General features: G+C 37.3%; 1 protein-coding gene across 6 annotated transcripts in view; it reads left to right on the top strand.

Annotated features, from left to right (window-relative positions):
• Positions 1–21,369, top strand: part of LOC139746512 (uncharacterized) — a 294,662-nt gene that overhangs the window by 119,400 nt on the left and 153,893 nt on the right. For 4 of the 6 annotated variants that reach the window (XM_071657830.1, XM_071657828.1, XM_071657825.1 and 1 more), the window contains exons 3-5: positions 5,616–5,832; positions 15,669–15,824; positions 21,024–21,211. In XM_071657830.1, coding sequence (XP_071513931.1) covers positions 5,616–5,832; positions 15,669–15,824; positions 21,024–21,211 — 561 coding nt within the window. Of the gene's footprint in view, positions 1–5,615; positions 5,833–11,006; positions 11,049–15,668; positions 15,825–21,023; positions 21,212–21,369 lie in introns of all 6 variants that reach the window. The other 2 variants (XM_071657826.1, XM_071657827.1) reach the window with 2 other exon arrangements.

The following is a 21,369-nucleotide window of genomic DNA, read 5'->3' as shown; positions in this document are numbered from 1 at the left end:
TATATTTACTCTTTTCTTTAAGTTAGTATTTTTTAAACTGTTTCCTGACTGACTGTAAAACAGAATACTGAAATATTCAACAGCACATCGGTCTATAGATCATTTTGATAATGAAACAAAACCTGCCTGCCACATAAACTGCATCCATTTTGTGGACTAGGTTATATTGGATTTTTGTGTGTGCATTTTTGATGTACTTCTAACCCTTTACGATTTGGTTATTGAATCATACATACTTAACACTGCGGTACACCGTGAAATTTCTTTCATTGTATCCTGCACACACACACACACACACACACACACACACACACACAAGGTAATATGCAAGAACTGATTCATACGTAATGTTTCTTGTGTTTTGTCTCGGACGTTAGTGGTTCTAGCAGTGGATAAGATATGTATCGATAGCTAGAAATCTAATGTCATTGAATCTGTTCATGTTACAATTTACTTACAATACGGACTCAGTAATGACCTTTAGGTATTGACATCCATGAATATCACCAACATACTTAACATATATACTTGGTTTGGTGATAAGCCTAGCAGCTTGTTCATGCACAGCGTATCTATGATTTTTTTAGTAAAAGGTATGATATAAATGAGAAAATAATGTCGAAAATGTGAAGATGGCTACCCTGCAGTGACTTGCGCCATTGTAGCTGTGGGAGATTTCAGTGTGATGAGTTGCTTGAGGGTGTCGCGTTGAGCCATCAAGGATCGCCAACATCTTTAAGGTGTATTGCGGCAACGGAACGGATCAATATTCCTTTGTAGCAGTTTTGAACCCTTTGAGCACTCCGTACGATCTTTGAACACGACGGCCTAGCCTTTGATCTGATCCTTAGGGGCCAGGTCAAAAAGCCAGATTGTCATACCCAATGATCATACCGTTGTTCTCAGGAGCAAAACAAACAAAAAGCAAGTGTGCGGTGTGTATAATGCCGCCCACTCCCAGGTTAAAGCTGGGGGCCAAAGGTGGTGGTGTTACCTGAGAACTGTAGTGCTTTCAACAAGCTACAACTTTTCCTATAGTGTCCTGTATTCTTATGCCTTGGGTTTTCCATTCGCTAGTATTTTTTTTATTTTCGTCTTTTTGTGATATTGCTATCTTCTGCAGTCATAGTAAGACATATTAGTCGCCGTTTGATTCAAGATAGGCTTTGAGTGTTGGTTAAGGGACTTCTATTTCTTGATCCACCTACCGCCCCTCTTATATACCCTCGTTGTAGCTCAAGTAACAGATGAAGAATTTCAGAAGATTTTTTGGACTTTAGGATGAGAGAAATTCATCGAATGAGCGTCTCATAAGCAGCTAATATCGATTTGTGGGTGAGTCATGGGGAGAGGTGGGCGAGCGGCGCGTGACGTGATGCACGAACCGCGACCAACGGTCACCTTCCCGCCTTACCCTCCCACACTGCAGCAGGGCACAACATTCGCCATGTTTATTGTAGTGCCTCCAGTGTTACCACTTTGTATATAGGTTGTATATTTCCGCCATTTCTCGAGCAAGGGAAGAAATGGCCTCATTCGTCTCATCCTTGTCTAGCTATCATGTTTAATGCTCCGATACCAGTGGATGTGTTTCATTTTTTTACATTTTTAAAGACGGGGGAGTTTTTCTTTGTGAGATCCGCCAGCTACATATATATCATACAGACTTGAAACTTTCATGGGTCATATACATACTATGGTGAGTGTATGTGGGCTTAGGATTATCATTAGCATTCGAAGATGATGATTATTACTCAGGTGGTTATAACTTGACCTTGACAGCCTTAATGATCTTGACGATTGAAAGGCCTAAAGCTCAAATTACCAACCTTCCTACCGTATTCGCAGTTCCCACATCTTCGTCGGACTTGTTCCACGTATTCACTGCCGGAGAAATGCTTTCTCACGTCCCCCCCTCACACTGCCTTCTCTTGTCCCTTGTTAAGTATGCTTGCATGTGTTTCTTCTATCTGTATTTTACAGGGTTAAGTAAATTAGGTTGAATTATTTTCAGGCAGAATATATTTGCATTATATAGCCCAACAATTATGCAAAAGGACCTTTTGTGTTTAATTGTTCCATGTTGGCAAAGTAGCAGCTCAGTTTTGGGTGCCGTCATTCACTTAACTGTTTATGTCCAAGGAAAACAGTCGAGGTGATCGCGAGCACTTTATTCCCAGTATTTCGTAATCAGAACTCTCTCTCTCTCTCAATCTCTCTCTCTCTCTCTCTCTCTCTCTCTCTCTCTCTCTCTCTCTCTCTCTCTCTCTCTCTCTCTCTCTCTGAATCAGAATTTTATACTGTAATATTTTTCGGTTGCTGTTATAAATGATGTATATTATTATTGTGGTGATGATAACTATTAATGATTTTTTATATGAAGTGTCATAATTTGAAAACCTTTTGTTATTTGAATAAACTTACAGTCCTGTTACTTTAAGTTAATACTGACATACATGAGATTGCATTTTTCTCAAAAATCTTATGAATTTGTATCAGATTTCTTTTTTCATTATTACAAATTTGATTTTCTATCATCTTTTGACGTATGTAATGAAAGGCCGCACGTCTGTTAACGCTTAATATTTATTTTTCATTTTTTCAGTTGCTGATTTAATATTTTTTACCCGAAAAGATGTTTCTCAGTACATTGCAGACTGCATTTTCTTTTTCGTTATATCCCAGTTTAAGACTGATACCCGATGTATCGTCTTGACCTTAGGAGATGTTGAACAGGTAGATTGTTAAAGGACCGATCCACAGCTAAGATTCCACCTCATGAAGGCACGACCTTGGCTGGCCCGTGATTGCGTCATAGTAACGCTCCCATCCCCACTACATAAATCTGTAAACCGAAAGATACGATATAAAACATATATATATATATATATATATATATATATATATATATATATATATATATATATATATATATATATATATGCTGATTACCTCGAGGAAAATGAAACGTGTTTTATTTTCCTCATGTTTATCAGCAGTTACGAGTTCACTCGCTCAGCTGTGACCTATATATATATATATATATATATATATATATATATATATATATATATATATATATATACACGTTTGCGTGTACGGTCTTTTCCATGTGAGTGTGGAAGCGTCTAGACATGACTTAATCTTAAGAATCTGTCATCCACTTCATGATATTCACCATCAGTACATATGTAAGTGATCCATAACCCCTCAGTAACTTTGGCTGACTGCGGAACTCCATCCAAGGTGTAAAAATATTGAATTCACTTAAAAGTATCCGCAAAATGGATTACCTGAAGATTATTGCGCCATTGCGTTTCTCCAGGTGCAAACCTTCAGGTGATCCCAGAAATTTAGTTATGGTATATTCAGTTCAGGCGAAATATTCTTGAAATGTAATGAATATACTTGTAATGATATTTGAGCAAACATAAAGATATAGGCAAGTACAGCGAGAAATTAAGAAAAAATATTGAAAATGCATGGAATTAGGTAAGGAGTGAAACTGTGAATTCAAACAATATGCTGAAATTTAAAGTGAAGAAAGCTTAAATATCTTGATAGGGGCCAATGAGTGTAAAATCACTCTCTCCCCTCCTCCCCTTCCCATAATGAACAGATATTTTAGGTGGTTACGGAAATAGTTCATTCGTATTTGCTGAAATATAGTGCTTAAAAGTGGACAGACTCACTTTTTTCTGGAACTTGGACTAAACTGGAATCAGATTTACTTGATAGCCCAGGTAGCATGATGCTTGAAATAACGGATTTTAAAAGGTATTAGAGGTTTCTGTAATTTCAACGTGTGAATAACTTGCTACCTGTGTTAGTGGTAAATGAAATGCATACAGAAATATTTACCTCACATTAACGAGATTTTGAACATTGAATCACCTTTCCACATGTCCCGTTATAGTTGAAATCTAGATATAATACTGTACCCTTCCATTTGAAAACTAAGTCAGAACTTTGAAAGACAAGAATGTTGACGTCTCACATAAGTTACATATCTCTCCTTAGTACTATTTTTTGCATAGTATTTTGCAGTACAGTTAAAGTGAAATTGTCATTTGGTAGATTTGGGATGTTTCCGGTTTGTTGTAGTAATATTGATGAGGGTGGGTAGGTAGGTAGATGGACATACCGTTTATGGCATGGCAATGTTGTCATCTGCCCTTCGTGAACAGTTGGTTTCCTTACTTTTGTGTCCTTTGATTTTGAAATTAAGAATCAATGATAATATAATTTCCCTTGTTCCATCACCACCCACACTCCATTACTATCCTTACTTCACTTTACTCGACCGATCTTTTTCAACCTTTTAGACGGATAACGTTACCAGTATCGCCCTATCAACACCCATACTCCGTCATCATCATCCCCATTCCAACATTCCCCTCACTCCATTACCACCCTCGATTCATAACCATCCTCGTTCCATTACGATCACCGCCTCATCCCTCCCATTCCATCACCTCCCTTACTTTAATTTGGTTTCCATAGACCGATTGATTTAAAATATTCGGGCAGTGATGCAATCATGACCCTCATTCCATCACTCCATACCACCACTTCCCACCATCACCATCCCCTCTACCCTAGTTTCCAGTGTTTGATTGTTTTGAAATGACAGGATGTTAATGGGCACCCTTACTCCATCACTGCCTGTAATCCATTACCACCCTCACTCCATCACCACCCTTTCTCCGTCACCCTAACAGCCTTCACCTCCTACAGTTCACCATCACCCTCACTCCATGGCTGGTTTCACCATTATCACCAAGCTGCAGTATTATACTCCCTTAGGCGGAGCTCTTTCAAATGTATGTCTTATTCATTGAAATAATCATGTAAAAGGTTAGAAAGATAAAGACTAAAGTGAAAGGTACAGAAAATTATTGTGAAAATTATTGACTGTATGGAAAGGCAACTTACATTTTCCAGGCAAGGAACAAGAGAAAGAAAGGCATTTTCCTAGGAAAGGCATGGACTAGTTTGTAGTGTATTATAGTATATTATATATTCTTGTATGGCATTAGCAGTGTCATAATTTGCACATAAGATTTTATCCATTCACTAAATGGAGGAAGCAGTTTAAGTTGGACTAAGTTTGTTTTGGTTGAGTCATTTGCCAGTTTCTCCATCCAGTGACAAATGAGTAGAATTTTTGAACAAAGTATTGAGACTTTTTTCTTGAGTAGATACATAAATGAATGATCTAGTCAATATTTTAGGCAGTGGTATATTGCAGTTAGCCAGCTTATAATAGTTTGGAATTATTCTGTGGGGTGACCTTGTAAATTTACCAGTTACAATTTAGTAAAAAAGATAGTCCTTTCTTTCTCTTACACCTCACTAAGGAAAATATCCACTTTCAGATATTCATTTACAAGATGTTAACCTGATTTTAAGATTACATGAGTTACTTTTGATTTTAGAAATATTCTACATGGCATTTTGTGCTGGTAAGTAGAAAGTGGCTATATATATATATATATATATATATATATATATATATATATATATATATATATATATATGTGTGTGTGTGTGTGTATAATTATTGTCTGTACTATACATAGAGGGGAAAATCAATAAAAATTTCTTTTCATCAGGACATAACAGTTGCACCTGGCCCCAAAAGTCAACAAGGGGCTGATATCACTGTAGAATTATCCCAAGACACACCTTCGTCTCGTGCACCTGGCACTGTCAGCACTGGGGACCGAGGGGATGATGCTATTATACAGTCCACTCCAAGACCACGGTCAGGGACCTGGAGTGTTGCAAATTCTCGAAGGGTCAAGATTAAGGCAGAAAAAGAAGAAGAAGGTAAGGAAATTCCTTTTGGTCTTATTTATAAGCTATTTATTTCCCTCTTAAGATTGGTAAATTTTTCATCTTTTGATGTTCATTACTTCGACAAGTCTTTTGTATATATCTTTTATCTGAAATGAAATACCATTTTAAGAATTGTGCTGAAGAATGAAATAATCATAGTTTTATTTATGAATATTTTTGTACTTCTTTATCAGTTGGACATTTTAACACTTATAATACTGACCACGCACTGTATACTGTAAATTTTTGTTGCTTACAAATACATACGAAATTAACAGATATGAATGTTTTGAATAAAGATCCCAGATAAGTAACACTGTGGAAGATAAAGGACTTTTCAAATAACTGAAAATGAAATTGCAAGTGGAAATTTTATTTTGAATTAGCAGTAATGATAGTGAGTAGAGATGTTGAATTAGGTGCTGTATACCATTATGAAGGAAACAACCATAATCTGTTGCAATGAATGTATTGTGCAGCTTTTGAAAAAAATTAATGATTTAATGATTATATCAAAAATGGAAAATTAACCGTGGCCCAATGATGCTTGATATAAAAACTTATTGGATAAGCAACATAGCAAATATGTTGGTCTTTGGCAGCCAGCAAACACAGTGTTTGGCAGCCTACTCACCATGGCAAGATGCAGTAGTTTCTCCAAATGGTATGATTATTTGCTTAAGCTGAGTGGTATTATTGTAAAGTATTAATTAATGTTTGATATTGAGTAGACTTGATTTATTCTCGAAAGCCTATATGATCAGGGTAATCATTGGTACTGTGAACAGAAACTTTTTCCCTGAGCGGATGTTATTGTTCATACATCTCATCATTTGCTTTCTTTTGAAAAGCTGTTTGCATTTCTATTAGTCTTGCAAATCACTTCAGCAAACTTATGTGTTCAATAAGGATACATATGTGATATTATGTGAAACTCTGTTATGTACGTTTGTATTTTGATAGTGCATATAACATTCAATAGATTTAACCCTTAAATGCTGGGTGACAAAATTTCCTAGCAAGAAAAAAAAAAAAAAAGCCTTTAACTTCCCTGTTTTCCACAGAAAATTGAAAGAAATACATTTATAAGTAAAGTATCTGTGGACAATAAAGTGAGTTAACATACATTATATGGTCATGGTATAATGCTGAAGTCAACACTAGTTCCCCATGGGAGTGGTGGGATTTTTTTTTTTTTTTTTTTTTGGGGGGGGGGGGCCTCATTCAGATTTTCTTTTTCCCAAATGAAGTAAAAGGAATACATGTGAAGGTGTGTACAAAAATGAGCTCGCATATCTTATATGACCATGGTTTAACGTAAGTTAATGCTTAGATTCACCAGAGGGAGTAGTGAAGGAGGGTGTGCACCATCCTTATTTTTTGTTAATCCATTGTATAATGAAAGATACATACAAAACGGGCATCAGAGATAGATTGACAAATATATAAATACATGCAAAAGTAAGGGATATGTAGAAAAAAAGGTGAGCTACCATGTCACATATGACCATGGTTGAATGTTAATTTAATGCAGTGATTCCAAGGATGTAGCGATGAAGAAACATTGAATGATGTGCATCAGCCAGTGTCCCATTCAGAGGCATCATTGAATGACCACTCTTGCTGCTTATATAGGGGGAAACCAAGTCATCATCAGATAGCCATATGAATATCATGATATTGATGGGTGGTTAAAAGAAATTCAAACAGTAGTACTTCTGTTACAACTCTTAGTGTTCCCAACATAGCTTTCATGTACACCTTCCAGCATTTAAGGGTTAAAGGTGTGAGAAGTTGTTTCATATATATATATATATTTATATATCCCTGGGGATAGGGGAGAAAGAATACTTCCCACGTATTCCCTGTGTGTCGTAGAAGGCAACTAAAAGGGAAGGGAGGGGGGGCTGGAAATCCTCCCCTCTCATTTTTTTTTTTTAATTTTCCAAAAGAAGGAACAGAGAAGGGGGCCAGGTGAGGATATTCGCTCAAAGGCCCAGTCCTCTGTTCTTAATGCTACCTCGCTAATGCGGGAAATGGCAAATAGTATGAAAGAAAGAAAGATATATAGGAATATCTTGATCACGCACAAAATTGTGATCCTTTCCAATATATATATATATATATATATATATATATATATATGGTATGTTGTATGGTTGCGAGGCGTGGACTATGGATAGAGTTGTGCGCAGGAGGATGGATGTACTGGAAATGAGATGTTTGAGGACAATGTGTGGTGTGAGGTGGTTTGATCGAGTAAGTAACGTAAGGGTAAGAGAGATGTGTGGAAATAAAAAGAGCGTGGTTGAGAGAGCAGAAGAGGGTGTTTTGAAATGGTTTGGTCACATGGAGAGAATGAGTGAGGAAAGATTGACCAAGAGGATATATGTGTCGGAGGTGGAGGGAACGAGGAGAAGAGGGAGACCAAATTGGAGGTGGAAAGATGGAGTGAAAAAGATTTTGTGTGATCGGGGCCTGAACATGCAGGAGGGTGAAAGGAGGGCAAGGAATAGAGTGAATTGGAGCGATGTGGTATACTGGAGTTGACGTGCTGTCAGTGGATTGAATCAAGGCATGTGAAGCGTCTGGGGTAAACCATGGAAAGCTGTGTAGGTATGTATATTTGCGTGTGTGGACGTATGTATATACATGTGTATGGGGGTGGGTTGGGCCATTTCTTTCGTCTGTTTCCTTGCGCTACCTCGCAAACGCGGGAGACAGCGACAAAGCAAAAAAAAAATATATATATATAAATATATATATATATATATATATATATATATATATATATATATATATATATATATATATATATATATGCTTTCTTAGTGAATGTTGGTTTGCGACAGGGGTGGGTGATGTCTCTATGGTTATTTAATTTGTATGTGCATGGGGTTGTTTGGGAAGGTGAATGCAAGAGTTTTGGAGAGAGAGGCAAATATGCAGTCTGTTCTGAATGATAGGGCTTGGGAAGTGAGTCAGTTGTTGTTCGCTGATGATACAGCGCTGGTGGCTGATTCAGGTGAGAAACTGCAGAAGCTGGTGACTGAGTTTGGTAAAGTGTGTGAAAGAAGAAAGCTGAGAGTAATTGTGAATAAGAGCAAAGTTATTAGGTACAGTAGGGTTGAGGGACAAGTCAACTGGGAGGTAAGTTTGAATGGAGAAAAACTGGAGGAAGTGAAGTGTTTTAGATATCTGGGAGTGGATTTGGCAGTGGATGGAACCATGGGAGCAGAAGTGAGTCAGGGTGGGGGAGGGGGCAAAAGTTTTGGGATTGTTGAACAATGTGTGGAAGGTGAGAACATTATCTCGGAAAGCAAAAATGGGTATGTTTGAAGGAATAGTGGTTCCAACAATGTTACATGGTTGCAAGGTGTGGGCTATAGATAGAGTTGTGCGGAAGAGGGTGGATGTGTTGGAAATGAGATGTTTGACAATATGTGGTTTGAGGAGGTTTGATTAAGTACTGAAAGGGTAAGAGAGATGTGTGGTAATAAAAAGAGTGTGGTTGAGAGAGCAGAAAAGGGTGTTTTGAAATGGTTTGGTCACATGGAGAGAATGAGTGAGGAAAGATTGACAAAGAGGATACATGTGTCAGAGGTGGAGGGAGCGAGGAGAAGTGGGAGACCAAATTGGAGGTGGAAGGATGGAGTGAAAAGGATTTTGAGCGATCGGGGCATGAACATGCAGGAGGGTGAAAGGCGTGCTAGGAATAGAGTGAATTGGAACGATGTGGTATACCATGGTCGATGTGCTGTCAATGGATTGAACTAGGGCATGTGAAGCATCTGGGGTAAACCATGGAAAGTTCTGTGGGGCCTGGATGCAGAAAGGGAGCTGTGATTTTGGTGCATTATTACATGACAGCTAGAGACTGAGTGTGAATGAATGTGGCCTTTGTTGTCTTTTCCTACCGCTACATCGCGTGCATGCAGGGGAGGGGGTTGTCATTTCATGTGTGGCGGGGTGGCGACAGGAATGAATAAAGGCATCAAGTATGAATTATGTACATGTGTATATATGTATATGTCTGTGTATGTATATATATATGTATACATTGAAATGTATAGGTATGTATATGTGCATGTGTGGACATGTATGTGTATACATGTGTATGTGGGTGGGTTGGGCCATTCTTTCATCTGTTTCCTTGTGCTACCTCACTAACGCAGGAGACAGCGACAAAGTATGATAAATGAATATACATGCTATTGAAGAGAGCTAACACTACCCTGGAGAACTGTTTATGTATTTCATATGAGCTTATTGCATTTTGTAAAAACCACCCAAGACTTCAAAAGAACTTTGGCCAGATGTGTAACTGCAGAATGTCAAGTCTTTTTCCACCCTTTTTTGTCATACTTTCTCCTGTTGAATATGCTGGACATAGTGCATATTTTCAAGAATATTCCCAGCAATATGAAACGTGCCATTATTATATTTTTTGTAACAACTGTTTAGTTTCTTAATAGCAAATAGGAGAATTATTTTATTTATTGATTTTTATCATGTAGTAATCCCATTCTTACAGGCATTGAATAAATTATACTCTGTACCCAATTATTAGGTCTCACACATATGTATATTCTACATGCGAATATCCTCTGTGTGTTCCACTCCTTTTCACCCTTTACATCTTTCCTCTTAAAAAGGTTGTGCTTCAGTTCCTTTAAAGGCTCTGACTCTGCTTTTCCTTTATCTTCAGCATCTTAACTTTCTTCATCTGTTTAGTATGAATATCATATCTTGATTTTTTGCTAAATTTATCATTTCATTAATAAGGGATCTCATTTCCTGCACTGTACATTCATTTTATTTCTATCTAACCATGAATGTGTTCAACTTTGATTTAAAGATATACTGTTTGCATAGTTCAGTAATATTCTGCTTTCCATGAAAATAAAGGGAAAACTTCAAAGATTCTGATGAAAATCATGAGTTACTTCAATATTTTTATATTTCTTAGCTGCTGAAAATAACTTTGACACATGAACTTACTCGGTAAAAATATGCCAGCCAGATCTTGTTATATTGAAATATTTACACAAACGTTGCTGATGAAAAATATTTAACAGTGCCTATTGTTGATTTAGTCAGAAATATTAGGAGAAAAATCTTTGCTCACAATAATGTTTAAAGTAGCACCTGTCCTCACCCCTAAGCTTCCATAACGGATGAGATTCCATCCCCCCCTCCCGAGGAAGGTAAGAGTAACAGTAACCTGGTAGCTTCTTAAACCTGTTCAGTCATTCATTTTGTAAAATGTGTTTTTAGCATGGTGCGATAAATAAATGGCGCTTTGTGTGTTACTCCTGTAAGTCTTTGATAGTTTTGAAACCACAGCTCCATAGCGTGTTCAGGCTGCTACTATTGCTTGATGTTCTGGTAGTTTTATCAAAGACAAATTGTACTTAATGTTTTTTAATGTGTTTGGGAAATGGCCAAGAAGAAAGTGGTGAATCTAAAAGGTATGTCTTTCATCATAACAAGACCCAAAATTTGTGATGTTTAAATTTATCAGCAAATATAATGTTTATCTACCTCAGTATATCTCTCTGGTTTCAAGATTGATAAAATTGCAGTCATGTACAGGTATCTGAAAATTATATAACATATTGGCAAGGTCATTAGATTTTCAGGCAGTGCCCTCTTACTTTCATGCAAGCAAAGGTGATAGTGCCTTTTCCTTTGATCAGTCTATGTTATATGTACGATGCATTTTTGTATCTTTAGGTTATCATATTTTAGACAGAGGAAAACTAGCTTTTGGAAAAGTAGTTTAGAAGACTCAGAAGTTACTTATCCAGTGTCATGGTTTTCCCCTAACTTCTGCTGAAGAGAAATACAATTAATGCTAAAGATATAAAGCTCTGATAGGAGGTACTTGGGGCTTACATGTCTGGAAACTTTGTTTGATACATTTGAAGTTGTTCATTCTTAATATGGAAATTTAAGGTTATCAGTGTAGAACATGAGATTAAACTCAGAAAGAAAAATTAAATTGTATTATCTCAAAATGTGATTTGAAGATCAGTTTGATCATTAGGTCCCTGTTTAAGGGAAACCTGTAGTGCATATGAAAAATATAACAAAGTGTAAAAGTCCTTGTACAGTATATATTTTGATGAGCTGATGAGCATCACTATATTTGTGATAACTTCCAAGATTTAATTTTGTTTAGAATTTTGCTTTACCTTGAAATGAGGCCATTATCATCAGTAATTATTAATTTATGATCAACAAGAGTAGAATTCTCATTATCAGAGGAGTGTTAGTTGGTAAGAGGTAGTTGGTAGGCAGCCACTGAGCAGGGAGATATATTACTGGCACTACATACCTTGGTATTGGAAAGGTTTATTACTGGTACTACCTACCTGGGTATTGGGAAGGTTAGTGATGGCTGCTTAGTGAACCAATGCTTCACTGGTTGTCAAGTTGCATTCCTCTGAACCAGTTAGTTGTCTTTTCTTTCCACTTTACCCACATGAAGACTGCTAGCATTCTGTCCACAAACATAATATTCATTATAAATAATGAATATTATACTTTGTCGCTGTCTCCTGCGTTAGCGAGGTAGCGCAAGGAAACAGACGAAAGAACAGCCCAACCCACCCACATACACATGTATGTACATACACGTCCACACACGCACATATACATACTTATACATCTCAATGTATGCAAATATATACACACACTGACATATACATATATACACATGTACACAATTCATACTGTCTGCCCTTATTCATTCCCGTCGCCACCCTGCCACACATGAAATAACAACCCCCTCCCCTCACATGTGCGTGAGGTAGTGCTATGAAAAGACAGCAAAGGCCACATTTGTTCACTCTCAGCCTCTAGCTGTCATGTATATTGCACCGAAACCACAACTCCCTTTCCACATCCAGGCACCACAGAACTTTCCATGGTTTACCCCAGATGCTTCACATGGCCTGGTTCAATCCATTGACAGCACATCGACCCCAGTATACCACATCGTTCCACTTCACTCTATTCCTTGCACGCCTTTCACCCTCCTGTATGTTTAGGCCCCAGTCACTCAAAATCTTTTTCACTCCATCTTTCCAACTCCAATTTGGTCTCCCACTTCTCCTCGTTCCTTCCACCTCTGACACATATATACTTAGTTGCTATCTCCTGTGTTAGCAGGGTAGCACAAGGAAGTAGACGAAAGAATGGCCCTACCCACCCACATACTTATATATATACATAAACGCCCACACACACACACATATACATACCTATACATTTCAACGTATACATACATATACATATATACACATGTGCATATTCATACTTGCTGCCTTCATCCATTCCCGTCGTCACCCCACTACACATGAAATGGCATTCACCTCCCCCATGTGCGCATGCAAGGTAGTGCTAGGAAACGACAACAAAGACCACATTCGTTCACACTGAGTCTCTAAGCTGTCGTGTGTAATGCACCGAAACCACAGCTCCCTTTCCACATCCAGGCCCCACAAAACTTTCATGGTTTACTCCAGATGCTTCACATGCCATGGTTCAATCCATTGACAGCACATCGACCCGGTATACCGCATCATTCCAATTCACTTTATTCCTTGCACACCTTTCACCCTCCTCTATGATCATGCCCCAATCACTCAAAATCTTTTTCACTCCATCCTTCCACCTCCACTTTGGTCTCCCACTTCTCATTCCCCCCACTTCTGACACATATATCCTATTTGTCAATCTTTCCTAACTCATTTTCTCCATGTGACCAAACCATTTCAATACACCCTCCTCTGCTCTCTCAGCCACCCTCTTTTTATTACCACACATCTCCGGTGCTGTTTTTCATGTGTGGTGGGGTGGCAACGGGAATGGATGAAGGCAGCAAGTATGAATCTGTACATGTGTATGTGTTTATGTGTGTGTATGTATATGTATGTATACATTGAAATGTATAGGTATGTATATGTACGTGTGTGGGTGTTCATATAAGTACATGTGTGTGTGGGGGTGGGTTTGGCGATTCCTTCATCTGTTTCCGTGCGCTACCTTGCTAACGCGGGAGACAGCGACTAAGTATAATAAGCAAGTGCCTTATGGTAGTTAGCTTTGTTAACATGCCTGTCATAGAATTGTTCAAGACATACAGCTGCTTACAACTTTTGCCTTCAACATATCTATCCAGTTTATACAGACCTTCACAAATATTCATGTCCCAGTTGTTTGTGTATTTGATAAGAGAAGATTCAATGATATTTCTCCTGTTCAGTTACAGGTTTTAGATGAAGTAGCATTGGTGAACTTGATAAAGTGGTTATTATTTCTTATATGAATTATGTGTATTTTTCACATATCAAAAAAGTTAAATCATACTAAAGATTGAGGCATTATGATACCAGATAATGGAAAAGCATATCTATCTTTTTATGTTTGTTCAGAGTAGCTGTGGTATGATGACACTTTTTAAGTATTCCTTTCTTGTTTTTTAGCTGAACTGGCTGCAGGGAGGATGTCATGACTTTATGTTAAACTTCATTTTAATAAGAAAGTAAATTGAAGCATTTTTATGTGACCACTGAGAGATGAATGTACTCAAGGCCTCTTATATTATTTATTTTTTGATAACTGTAGGACACCTTTTATTGGCTCCTTCATCTTTAATGCTACATTCCACACAGGAGCATAGAATTACTGGACTCTTTTGCGGTAAGAAGGTTCTCAACAAAACTCTACCCTTTTCTGGCCTTTGATGATCATGCAACCTTGCTGAAGGCAAGTTCTTGCTCACAGTATAACCACCTGCAGGCAGTCTGCTTAAATTGGCTCCTTGGATAATTTTCTTTTTGTTTGGTTGTTTGTTTATTGGGTTTTATTGGAAAGGGCCTCCTACAATAACACAAAAGTTTTGTCAGCTAGAAAAGGGTTTCAATTAATTAATGCTCTGAAAAAAAAAGAGGGGGGGGTTTAAGATTGCTAAATTCAGTGATAGAAGTAGGTCACCAAAAGATTTCAAGAAAAGGGGGAAGAGCATATGGTTTAAGGTCCTGTTACTGAAAATTTAGTAAAGATGCAGTGTATTATACCAATTAGTAAGGCTACAATTGTAAGTATACCTATGAGAAGAGGAACCCTGTTTTGGAAATATGTCAAAAGAGGGAAATTATTGGTTATTTTTTATGATAGTTTTACATTTACTACTACAGGACTATTGAATTGGTATAAAGTTATGAAAGCCTGCTTATTTGATTTATGCACAGTGTGTAATATGCATTGAAATTCCCGTTAGTGTTATAATAAATGATTTATAGTTTGTGACTGTCATCTTTATGTAAGCTGGGAGACACTATCCCATTACTACATTGTTGTAATTGATATGCATAGCATCACTAATTCCTAGAATATGGATGGTAATTTTTTCATTGTTGTGTCCTAATTAGAAATGGCACTCATTTGTATCTTAGGTTGTAAAATTGGTTAATGCTTTTAATTTGAAAAGTACATATTAGATTGGAACTTTGTTTAATATGCTAACTGTTTTCTTAAGAGCTACCAAAATATTGCTGTTTAATATGCTAACTGTTTTCTTAAGAGCTACCAAAATATTGCAATGATTTTGTCTATACTTCATTGTCCTTACAGTGTTTTTTATACACACATACACACACATTTATAAGTACTCTGTGTCCATAGGTTCTGTTATTTTATTGATATTTCAGTGCTTTTGCTTTGTTTTTGTATACATACTGTTTATAAAGTACTGCAGTTTTATTTTTGTTGTGTGCTTTCCCTTTTTTTTTAATTTTTTGGGGTCCTCATTATTTCAGCTTCCTTCCGTCAACGTCGTAAATCAGGAGATGATATTCTGGCAGCTGCATCTATCAACATGAGCAACATTGCAAGTGTCCGTCGTAAGGAGGGGGGCCCACAGGGGTTCTTTGACTCCTTTAGGCCACGTTCAAAATCAGATGCCAGAGCCATATGTAATTAGCCCATTGTTGCATTTAGATGATTTGCTTAATTAACTGAACCTGGTTTACTGAACTTTGGTTGTTGTCACTTAATTAACCTGTCAGCACACACTAATAAGAATAAGCTGCATCCTTCATAGCTTATCTTCATCTCAGGTCTTGGCATACTAACGTTGCAAACACTAATTATTGCAAGCAGGTCATGAATGTTGAAATTTGTGATATGTGGCTTCCACTGAGGGTACCTGCTGATCGTATGGCATGGGTAACTGCAAGACACAGTGTTTTCCAATTATTTCTGAATGTATATACTAATTCATCAGAGAGTGAATGGGATGTGATATGTTCAGCAGACATACGTAATAGTATGAGGAAGATGGGTACAATGCTCTTGAAGTACATCAGTGCCATTGCTACTTACATTCATCATTGAAATATGACACTTCAACTCACAAGTTATTATATAGATTCATAAATATATCATGATTTAATTGCCTTTTTTCTCTTATGTAAACTATACTTTGAATCCTTTAAAGTTAAACTTTGTTAGCATATCCACCTACGCTGGTAAGATAATTCCATGTTTTCTGGTCTCCAATGTACTGTATGTTCTTACTTTGTGAAAGTATAGTCTAACTTCATGCTTGAAATGAGGTTGAAAGATGATACAGTCACTGATATTTGTATTTTCAGATTTCATTAATATTTAATTTTTGAAATTTGTGAAAGCACCTGAGTAGCAGGTTCAGAGGGTAATATAAGACAGTTCTGTCATACCATTTTATATTCTTAAGGTACCTGCAATATATGTCTTGTTTTCTGATCCTTTAAGGTATGATGATATTCATGACCATACCAGTTGCTTCTTTGATAAGGTTATTCAAAGTTATGGGAATTTTGTTTGGCATGGATTGTGTTGTTCACATGGTTAATATCCAAAGCAAAGGTAGTCCCTTTGAGAGTTTTGCTGCAGAACATTGACAGTGCAGAAACTCCAGTGACGTGAGCACTGTCTTGTGTTAACAGTGATGCCTAAGGTAAGGTATCATGTGGTTAATAGGCTTCAAGTGATGTAGGTAATGATATAAAGCATGTTCGCCAGTTGTTAATGTTTGTCTTGTGAGGAGTTACTGTCATTAGCATGTAGACACTATATGCCATTTATATCTCTTGTCATGTCAGTTCTGTTTGTATATATTTTTAGATATGAGTAAGAAGGTTAATTTGTGATAGGAATTATAATTTCGTATTTTTAGGAAATGAATGAAAGTCACTGTTAAATACATTACTTTATGATTTCCAAAGTGCAGATATGATTAATAATATTTATTCCTTATTCTTCTCCCAGTTTACTTTTACATGGTTAAAAGAAATTGCTGGTCCAATAGTTGTTTTAAAATGCGTGTACACAGCTTCTAAAACTAGTGCCTTTTGTTTAGCAGATTGTTGGTTCACTTACATTGAAGATGTAACAGAGAAATTTTTTCCTATAATCTTTTCTGTTTCGTGACTGCATGAATAATTGCCACATTTCTATAACAACAAAATATTATCAGCATGAAACTGTAACACTTTGAATTAACTAACATGTGCATTGCAATGAAGAAAGTTGATTGATTCAGACTCCATTATTGTTATAGTTACCTGAAAGTATTATATGGCATTAGTTGTCAAAAGTTTGTAGTGCATTTGCATTTCTTTTTCAAACATACTGGTATGATCAGTGAATAGCTGGAAAATGATCTTGTTATTACATTGATTGGATAAGTTGTCAGTTCATGTATCCCTGATGTTTAGTTGTTCACTTGTCTTCATATTAGGCATTTTGTCATATCTTTACCTATATGTATACCTATATCTGCACACACACACACACACACACACACACACACACACACAATGACGACACTCATTCTTCACAACACAACCATTAACACAAGGGTCAAAATCAAACTAATTACCTCAGAATACTTAATGATGCCAGATTCAGACAAGAAATACTTCATCTCTACCCCTATGAACTATGCCTCACCTGCCTGGTAATGTGTTATGTCAAAAGCAAATTAAAAAGAAGTACACAAAGCACATAAAACAGTGCACTCAGGGCATAAACTGACTGCCAAGCAACCACAAAGATTCACCACTTGCACAGCAAAGCAATCTCAGCCCAGTATACTTGGCACTCAGTTCTTTGCACAGCATTAAGCCTCTTTAACCTGAAGTACTTTATAACCATCCACCAAACCTCATTTATAAAAGCTTATACCTCCTTTGTACTTCAGCATCCTCTCCTCACTCATTCTTCCCATATTTCCAAACCATTTCAGCACATCCTCCTCAGCATTATCTAACAAACTTCATATGGCCACATCTCTGTCTTACCCTATCATTTCTTACTTGATCAGCCCTCCTTATACCTGTTATTCCCCTTAGACATTTCATTTCCAACTCATTCACCCTCTTCCATTCATTTTTATCTAGAGGCCATATCTGAAATTAGTTGTCAAGTACTAAACAACCACCCTCCTAACTCAGTCTTAAACTTCACCCCATCAGACATACACTCACTAGAAACAACATTCATCAGGCAAACAAAAGCCACAATTTCCTTTCTAAGCTCCAGACATCACTGAAAGCACTTTTTCAATATATCCCAAGACCCTTCATGCCCACAGTGCAATTTTCACAACTAAGACCCAGAGCAGTTATAACTTAGTTGCCCTGCACTATCTGCACATAGATTCACATGCAACATCACTACTTTTTATGACCTGTAGTCCCAACCAGAGAACATTGCCTGCTTCCTAAGCACTGCAGGTGCCTCATAAGAAAGAAGGGACTCCAGGGACAGGAAGTAAGTAAGTAAGTATATAGATGTATAAGTAACCATATAGGTTTATAAATGTAAGTTAAATAGAGAAGACTTGAGTACTCTTTGTTACCTAGGAGTGGACTTTGCTGTGGATGAAAATACTGGGACTGAAATGAGTCTTATGGTGGGAAAGGGGTCCAGTGTCCTCAGTGCTCTGAGGAGTGAGTGATTGAAAAAAAGGTGTCTGTCTATTAGGGCAACGATCAGTATGTTTGAAGGTACAATGGTCCCAAAAGTGTTGCATATACTGTGAATCTTGGGCCTTGAGTAGAAAAGAATATACATGTTGGAAATTATGTGCTTAAGGACAGTATTTGGTGTGAGGAAGATTAATTGCGTAAGGAATAAAAAAAGTAAGTGAGAACGGGTGATATTAAGTGTACTGTGACTGAGAAATCTGACCTGGATGTGCTAAGATCATTTGGACATATGGATATTGATAGAATGAGTGAGGAAAGAATGGCTAAGGGGAGGAAGGAAGGATAATGGGGAGGATGACACATACATGGGATAGAAATAATTGGTTCATTGTTGTATGCTGTCAGTGGTCTGAACCAGGATGTTTTAAGTGGTCAGGGGAAACTAAGGAAAATTGTGTGGGGTTTGGCTGTGGATGGTCTGATCTGGTGTCAGTGTATTATACAAGACAGCTAGAGAGTGGATGTGTGCAAATGAAACCATTTTTTGTTAGTTCCTGCAGCTACATCACCAAGGTGGGAGAAGCAATTGCATTCAAAGGAAACTGAAGTAATGTCTTAGGATACAGTGAAAGATTATACATTTCAAGTCAGGTCACTGCACAAAAAGAAGCCCAAAAATTTAGTGTTATGGGCCAGATAGGGACAACTAAGACTGAATTTAGATTAATTCTTAGACTGCTCATGTTTTCATCTGACAGTTCTGTAGAAGAGGTCTTGCATTGTTACACGATGATTTGACTTTCCCACTTTTGTCTTAATATTCATCTAATATATCGTACCATTTGTAACCTATAGAGGTCTTTTCCACCCCCAGGAAGGTACAGGAAAAATTCTGCTAACCTTAGTACCTTCATTCCACCCCCAGGAAGGTACAGGAAAAATTCTGCTAACCTTAGTACCTTCACAGCCAATAATGTAGCATGTTCATATCTTACGTAGAGCAAAAACTAGAACATGCTTCTCAAGTCTTGTCTTCACACTTAAAGAAGCACAAAGTGCTAATAGACAAGGAGGGCAACAAAGATGGTACCAGAATTAGGAGAGCCTGAGTTACAGGGAAAGGCTAGAGACTTAGAATTTGCTAACCTTGGAAGACAGAAGAGTGAGGGATGGCCTGATCATACCTTTAAGATTTTGAAACAAATTGATGAAGTGAACAGTGAACAGTTTTTCGAGAGTTGTAAAACAACCAGATGACAATACAAAAGATTAAGCAAGAATCTCATGAAAAAGATGTAAAGAAGTCCTGTTATAGTATGAGTGATTCATGAATGGAATAATATAACTGAGGACGCAGTTAATGCAGACAGCATACATAAATATAAGAAGTTTGATAGTAGAGAATATTCAAGAGATGAAGCCAAGCATTTAACTCCTTCCCTGCGCAGAACAAATAGGTAATTACACATTATCCCCAATGGTGTATATGGGACTCTGTGGTGTAGTGGTTAGCTTTGCTGACCATGTGTCAGCATTGGCCATTGAGGGTTGGTTCTCCTTGTGTTCGAATCCGTGGCATGGCAGTTGGCCTTCACCCAACGCAGGTGTTCATCATCCCTTTGAAGCTGGTCGATAGATGTTTACTGGCTTAGGCTAGAATGTGTATGAGCATACATGTATTGGTTTAAGATTAAGATACAAGATTAAGATATGGAAGAACAAGGCTAAAAAACACTCATCAAATTGCACAAATAGTAAACACACACATTCACACCCACACCTGGCATAGGCTAGGGTGTGTTTGTGTGCATGCATACGTAGGAATGAAGGTATGATGCATATATACAAAAGTTAAGAGACAGTACAGCATGAGTGTAAAACTCTCCTTTTAACACACAAATAGTAAACATACACACACAATAGTGAAACTGTGAATGCTAAAAGCATACAACTATGTGAAAAGTTGTTTGACACAGAAAGATTAAGAAACGAGGCTCCACAAGCGTAGGACACCCTTCCCACACTGTACAAATGAGATTACAAACAGGTGATTAAGAAAAATTTTAAGATCTGAAAAATTAGATGATTATATGAATAAAGTTGTATTTAATTATTTATCAAGTGTTCGCTGGACATGTAGGATTCCATGTCTGATTCTTTACTTTTAGTTTTGATGAATCATTCTAATTCATCTTTCAGTGGCAGCAAGGCAGAGGCGGAAGTCTGGTGATGATGTGCTAAATGCAGCTGTTAAAGAGAAGGAAAAAAAGAAAGAAGCCTCTCCTGGATTTTTTGATTACATTGGTCGACGACCACGCTCCAAGTCTGATGCATCACGTGTAGGGAAGAAACCTAATATCATAACATCTATGAAAAATGCAGTGCAGGTTAGTCACTCCATTCCTTCAGTATTGAATTTACATAATAAGATTGTATTGCAGTTTTCTTTCCCAACTACCACCCGTCATGCTGAATAGATGCAGTGCATCTTGAACTCTATTAACATCTGAAAAGTGCAGTATTAAACATCAGATGACCCACCAGT

This window comes from Panulirus ornatus, chromosome 65, assembly GCF_036320965.1.
Source record: "Panulirus ornatus isolate Po-2019 chromosome 65, ASM3632096v1, whole genome shotgun sequence".
In the NCBI taxonomy this organism is placed as follows: Eukaryota; Metazoa; Arthropoda; class Malacostraca; order Decapoda; family Palinuridae; genus Panulirus; species Panulirus ornatus.
Note: the sequence above shows the minus strand (reverse complement) of the source record. Positions and strands in the feature narration are given on the sequence as shown.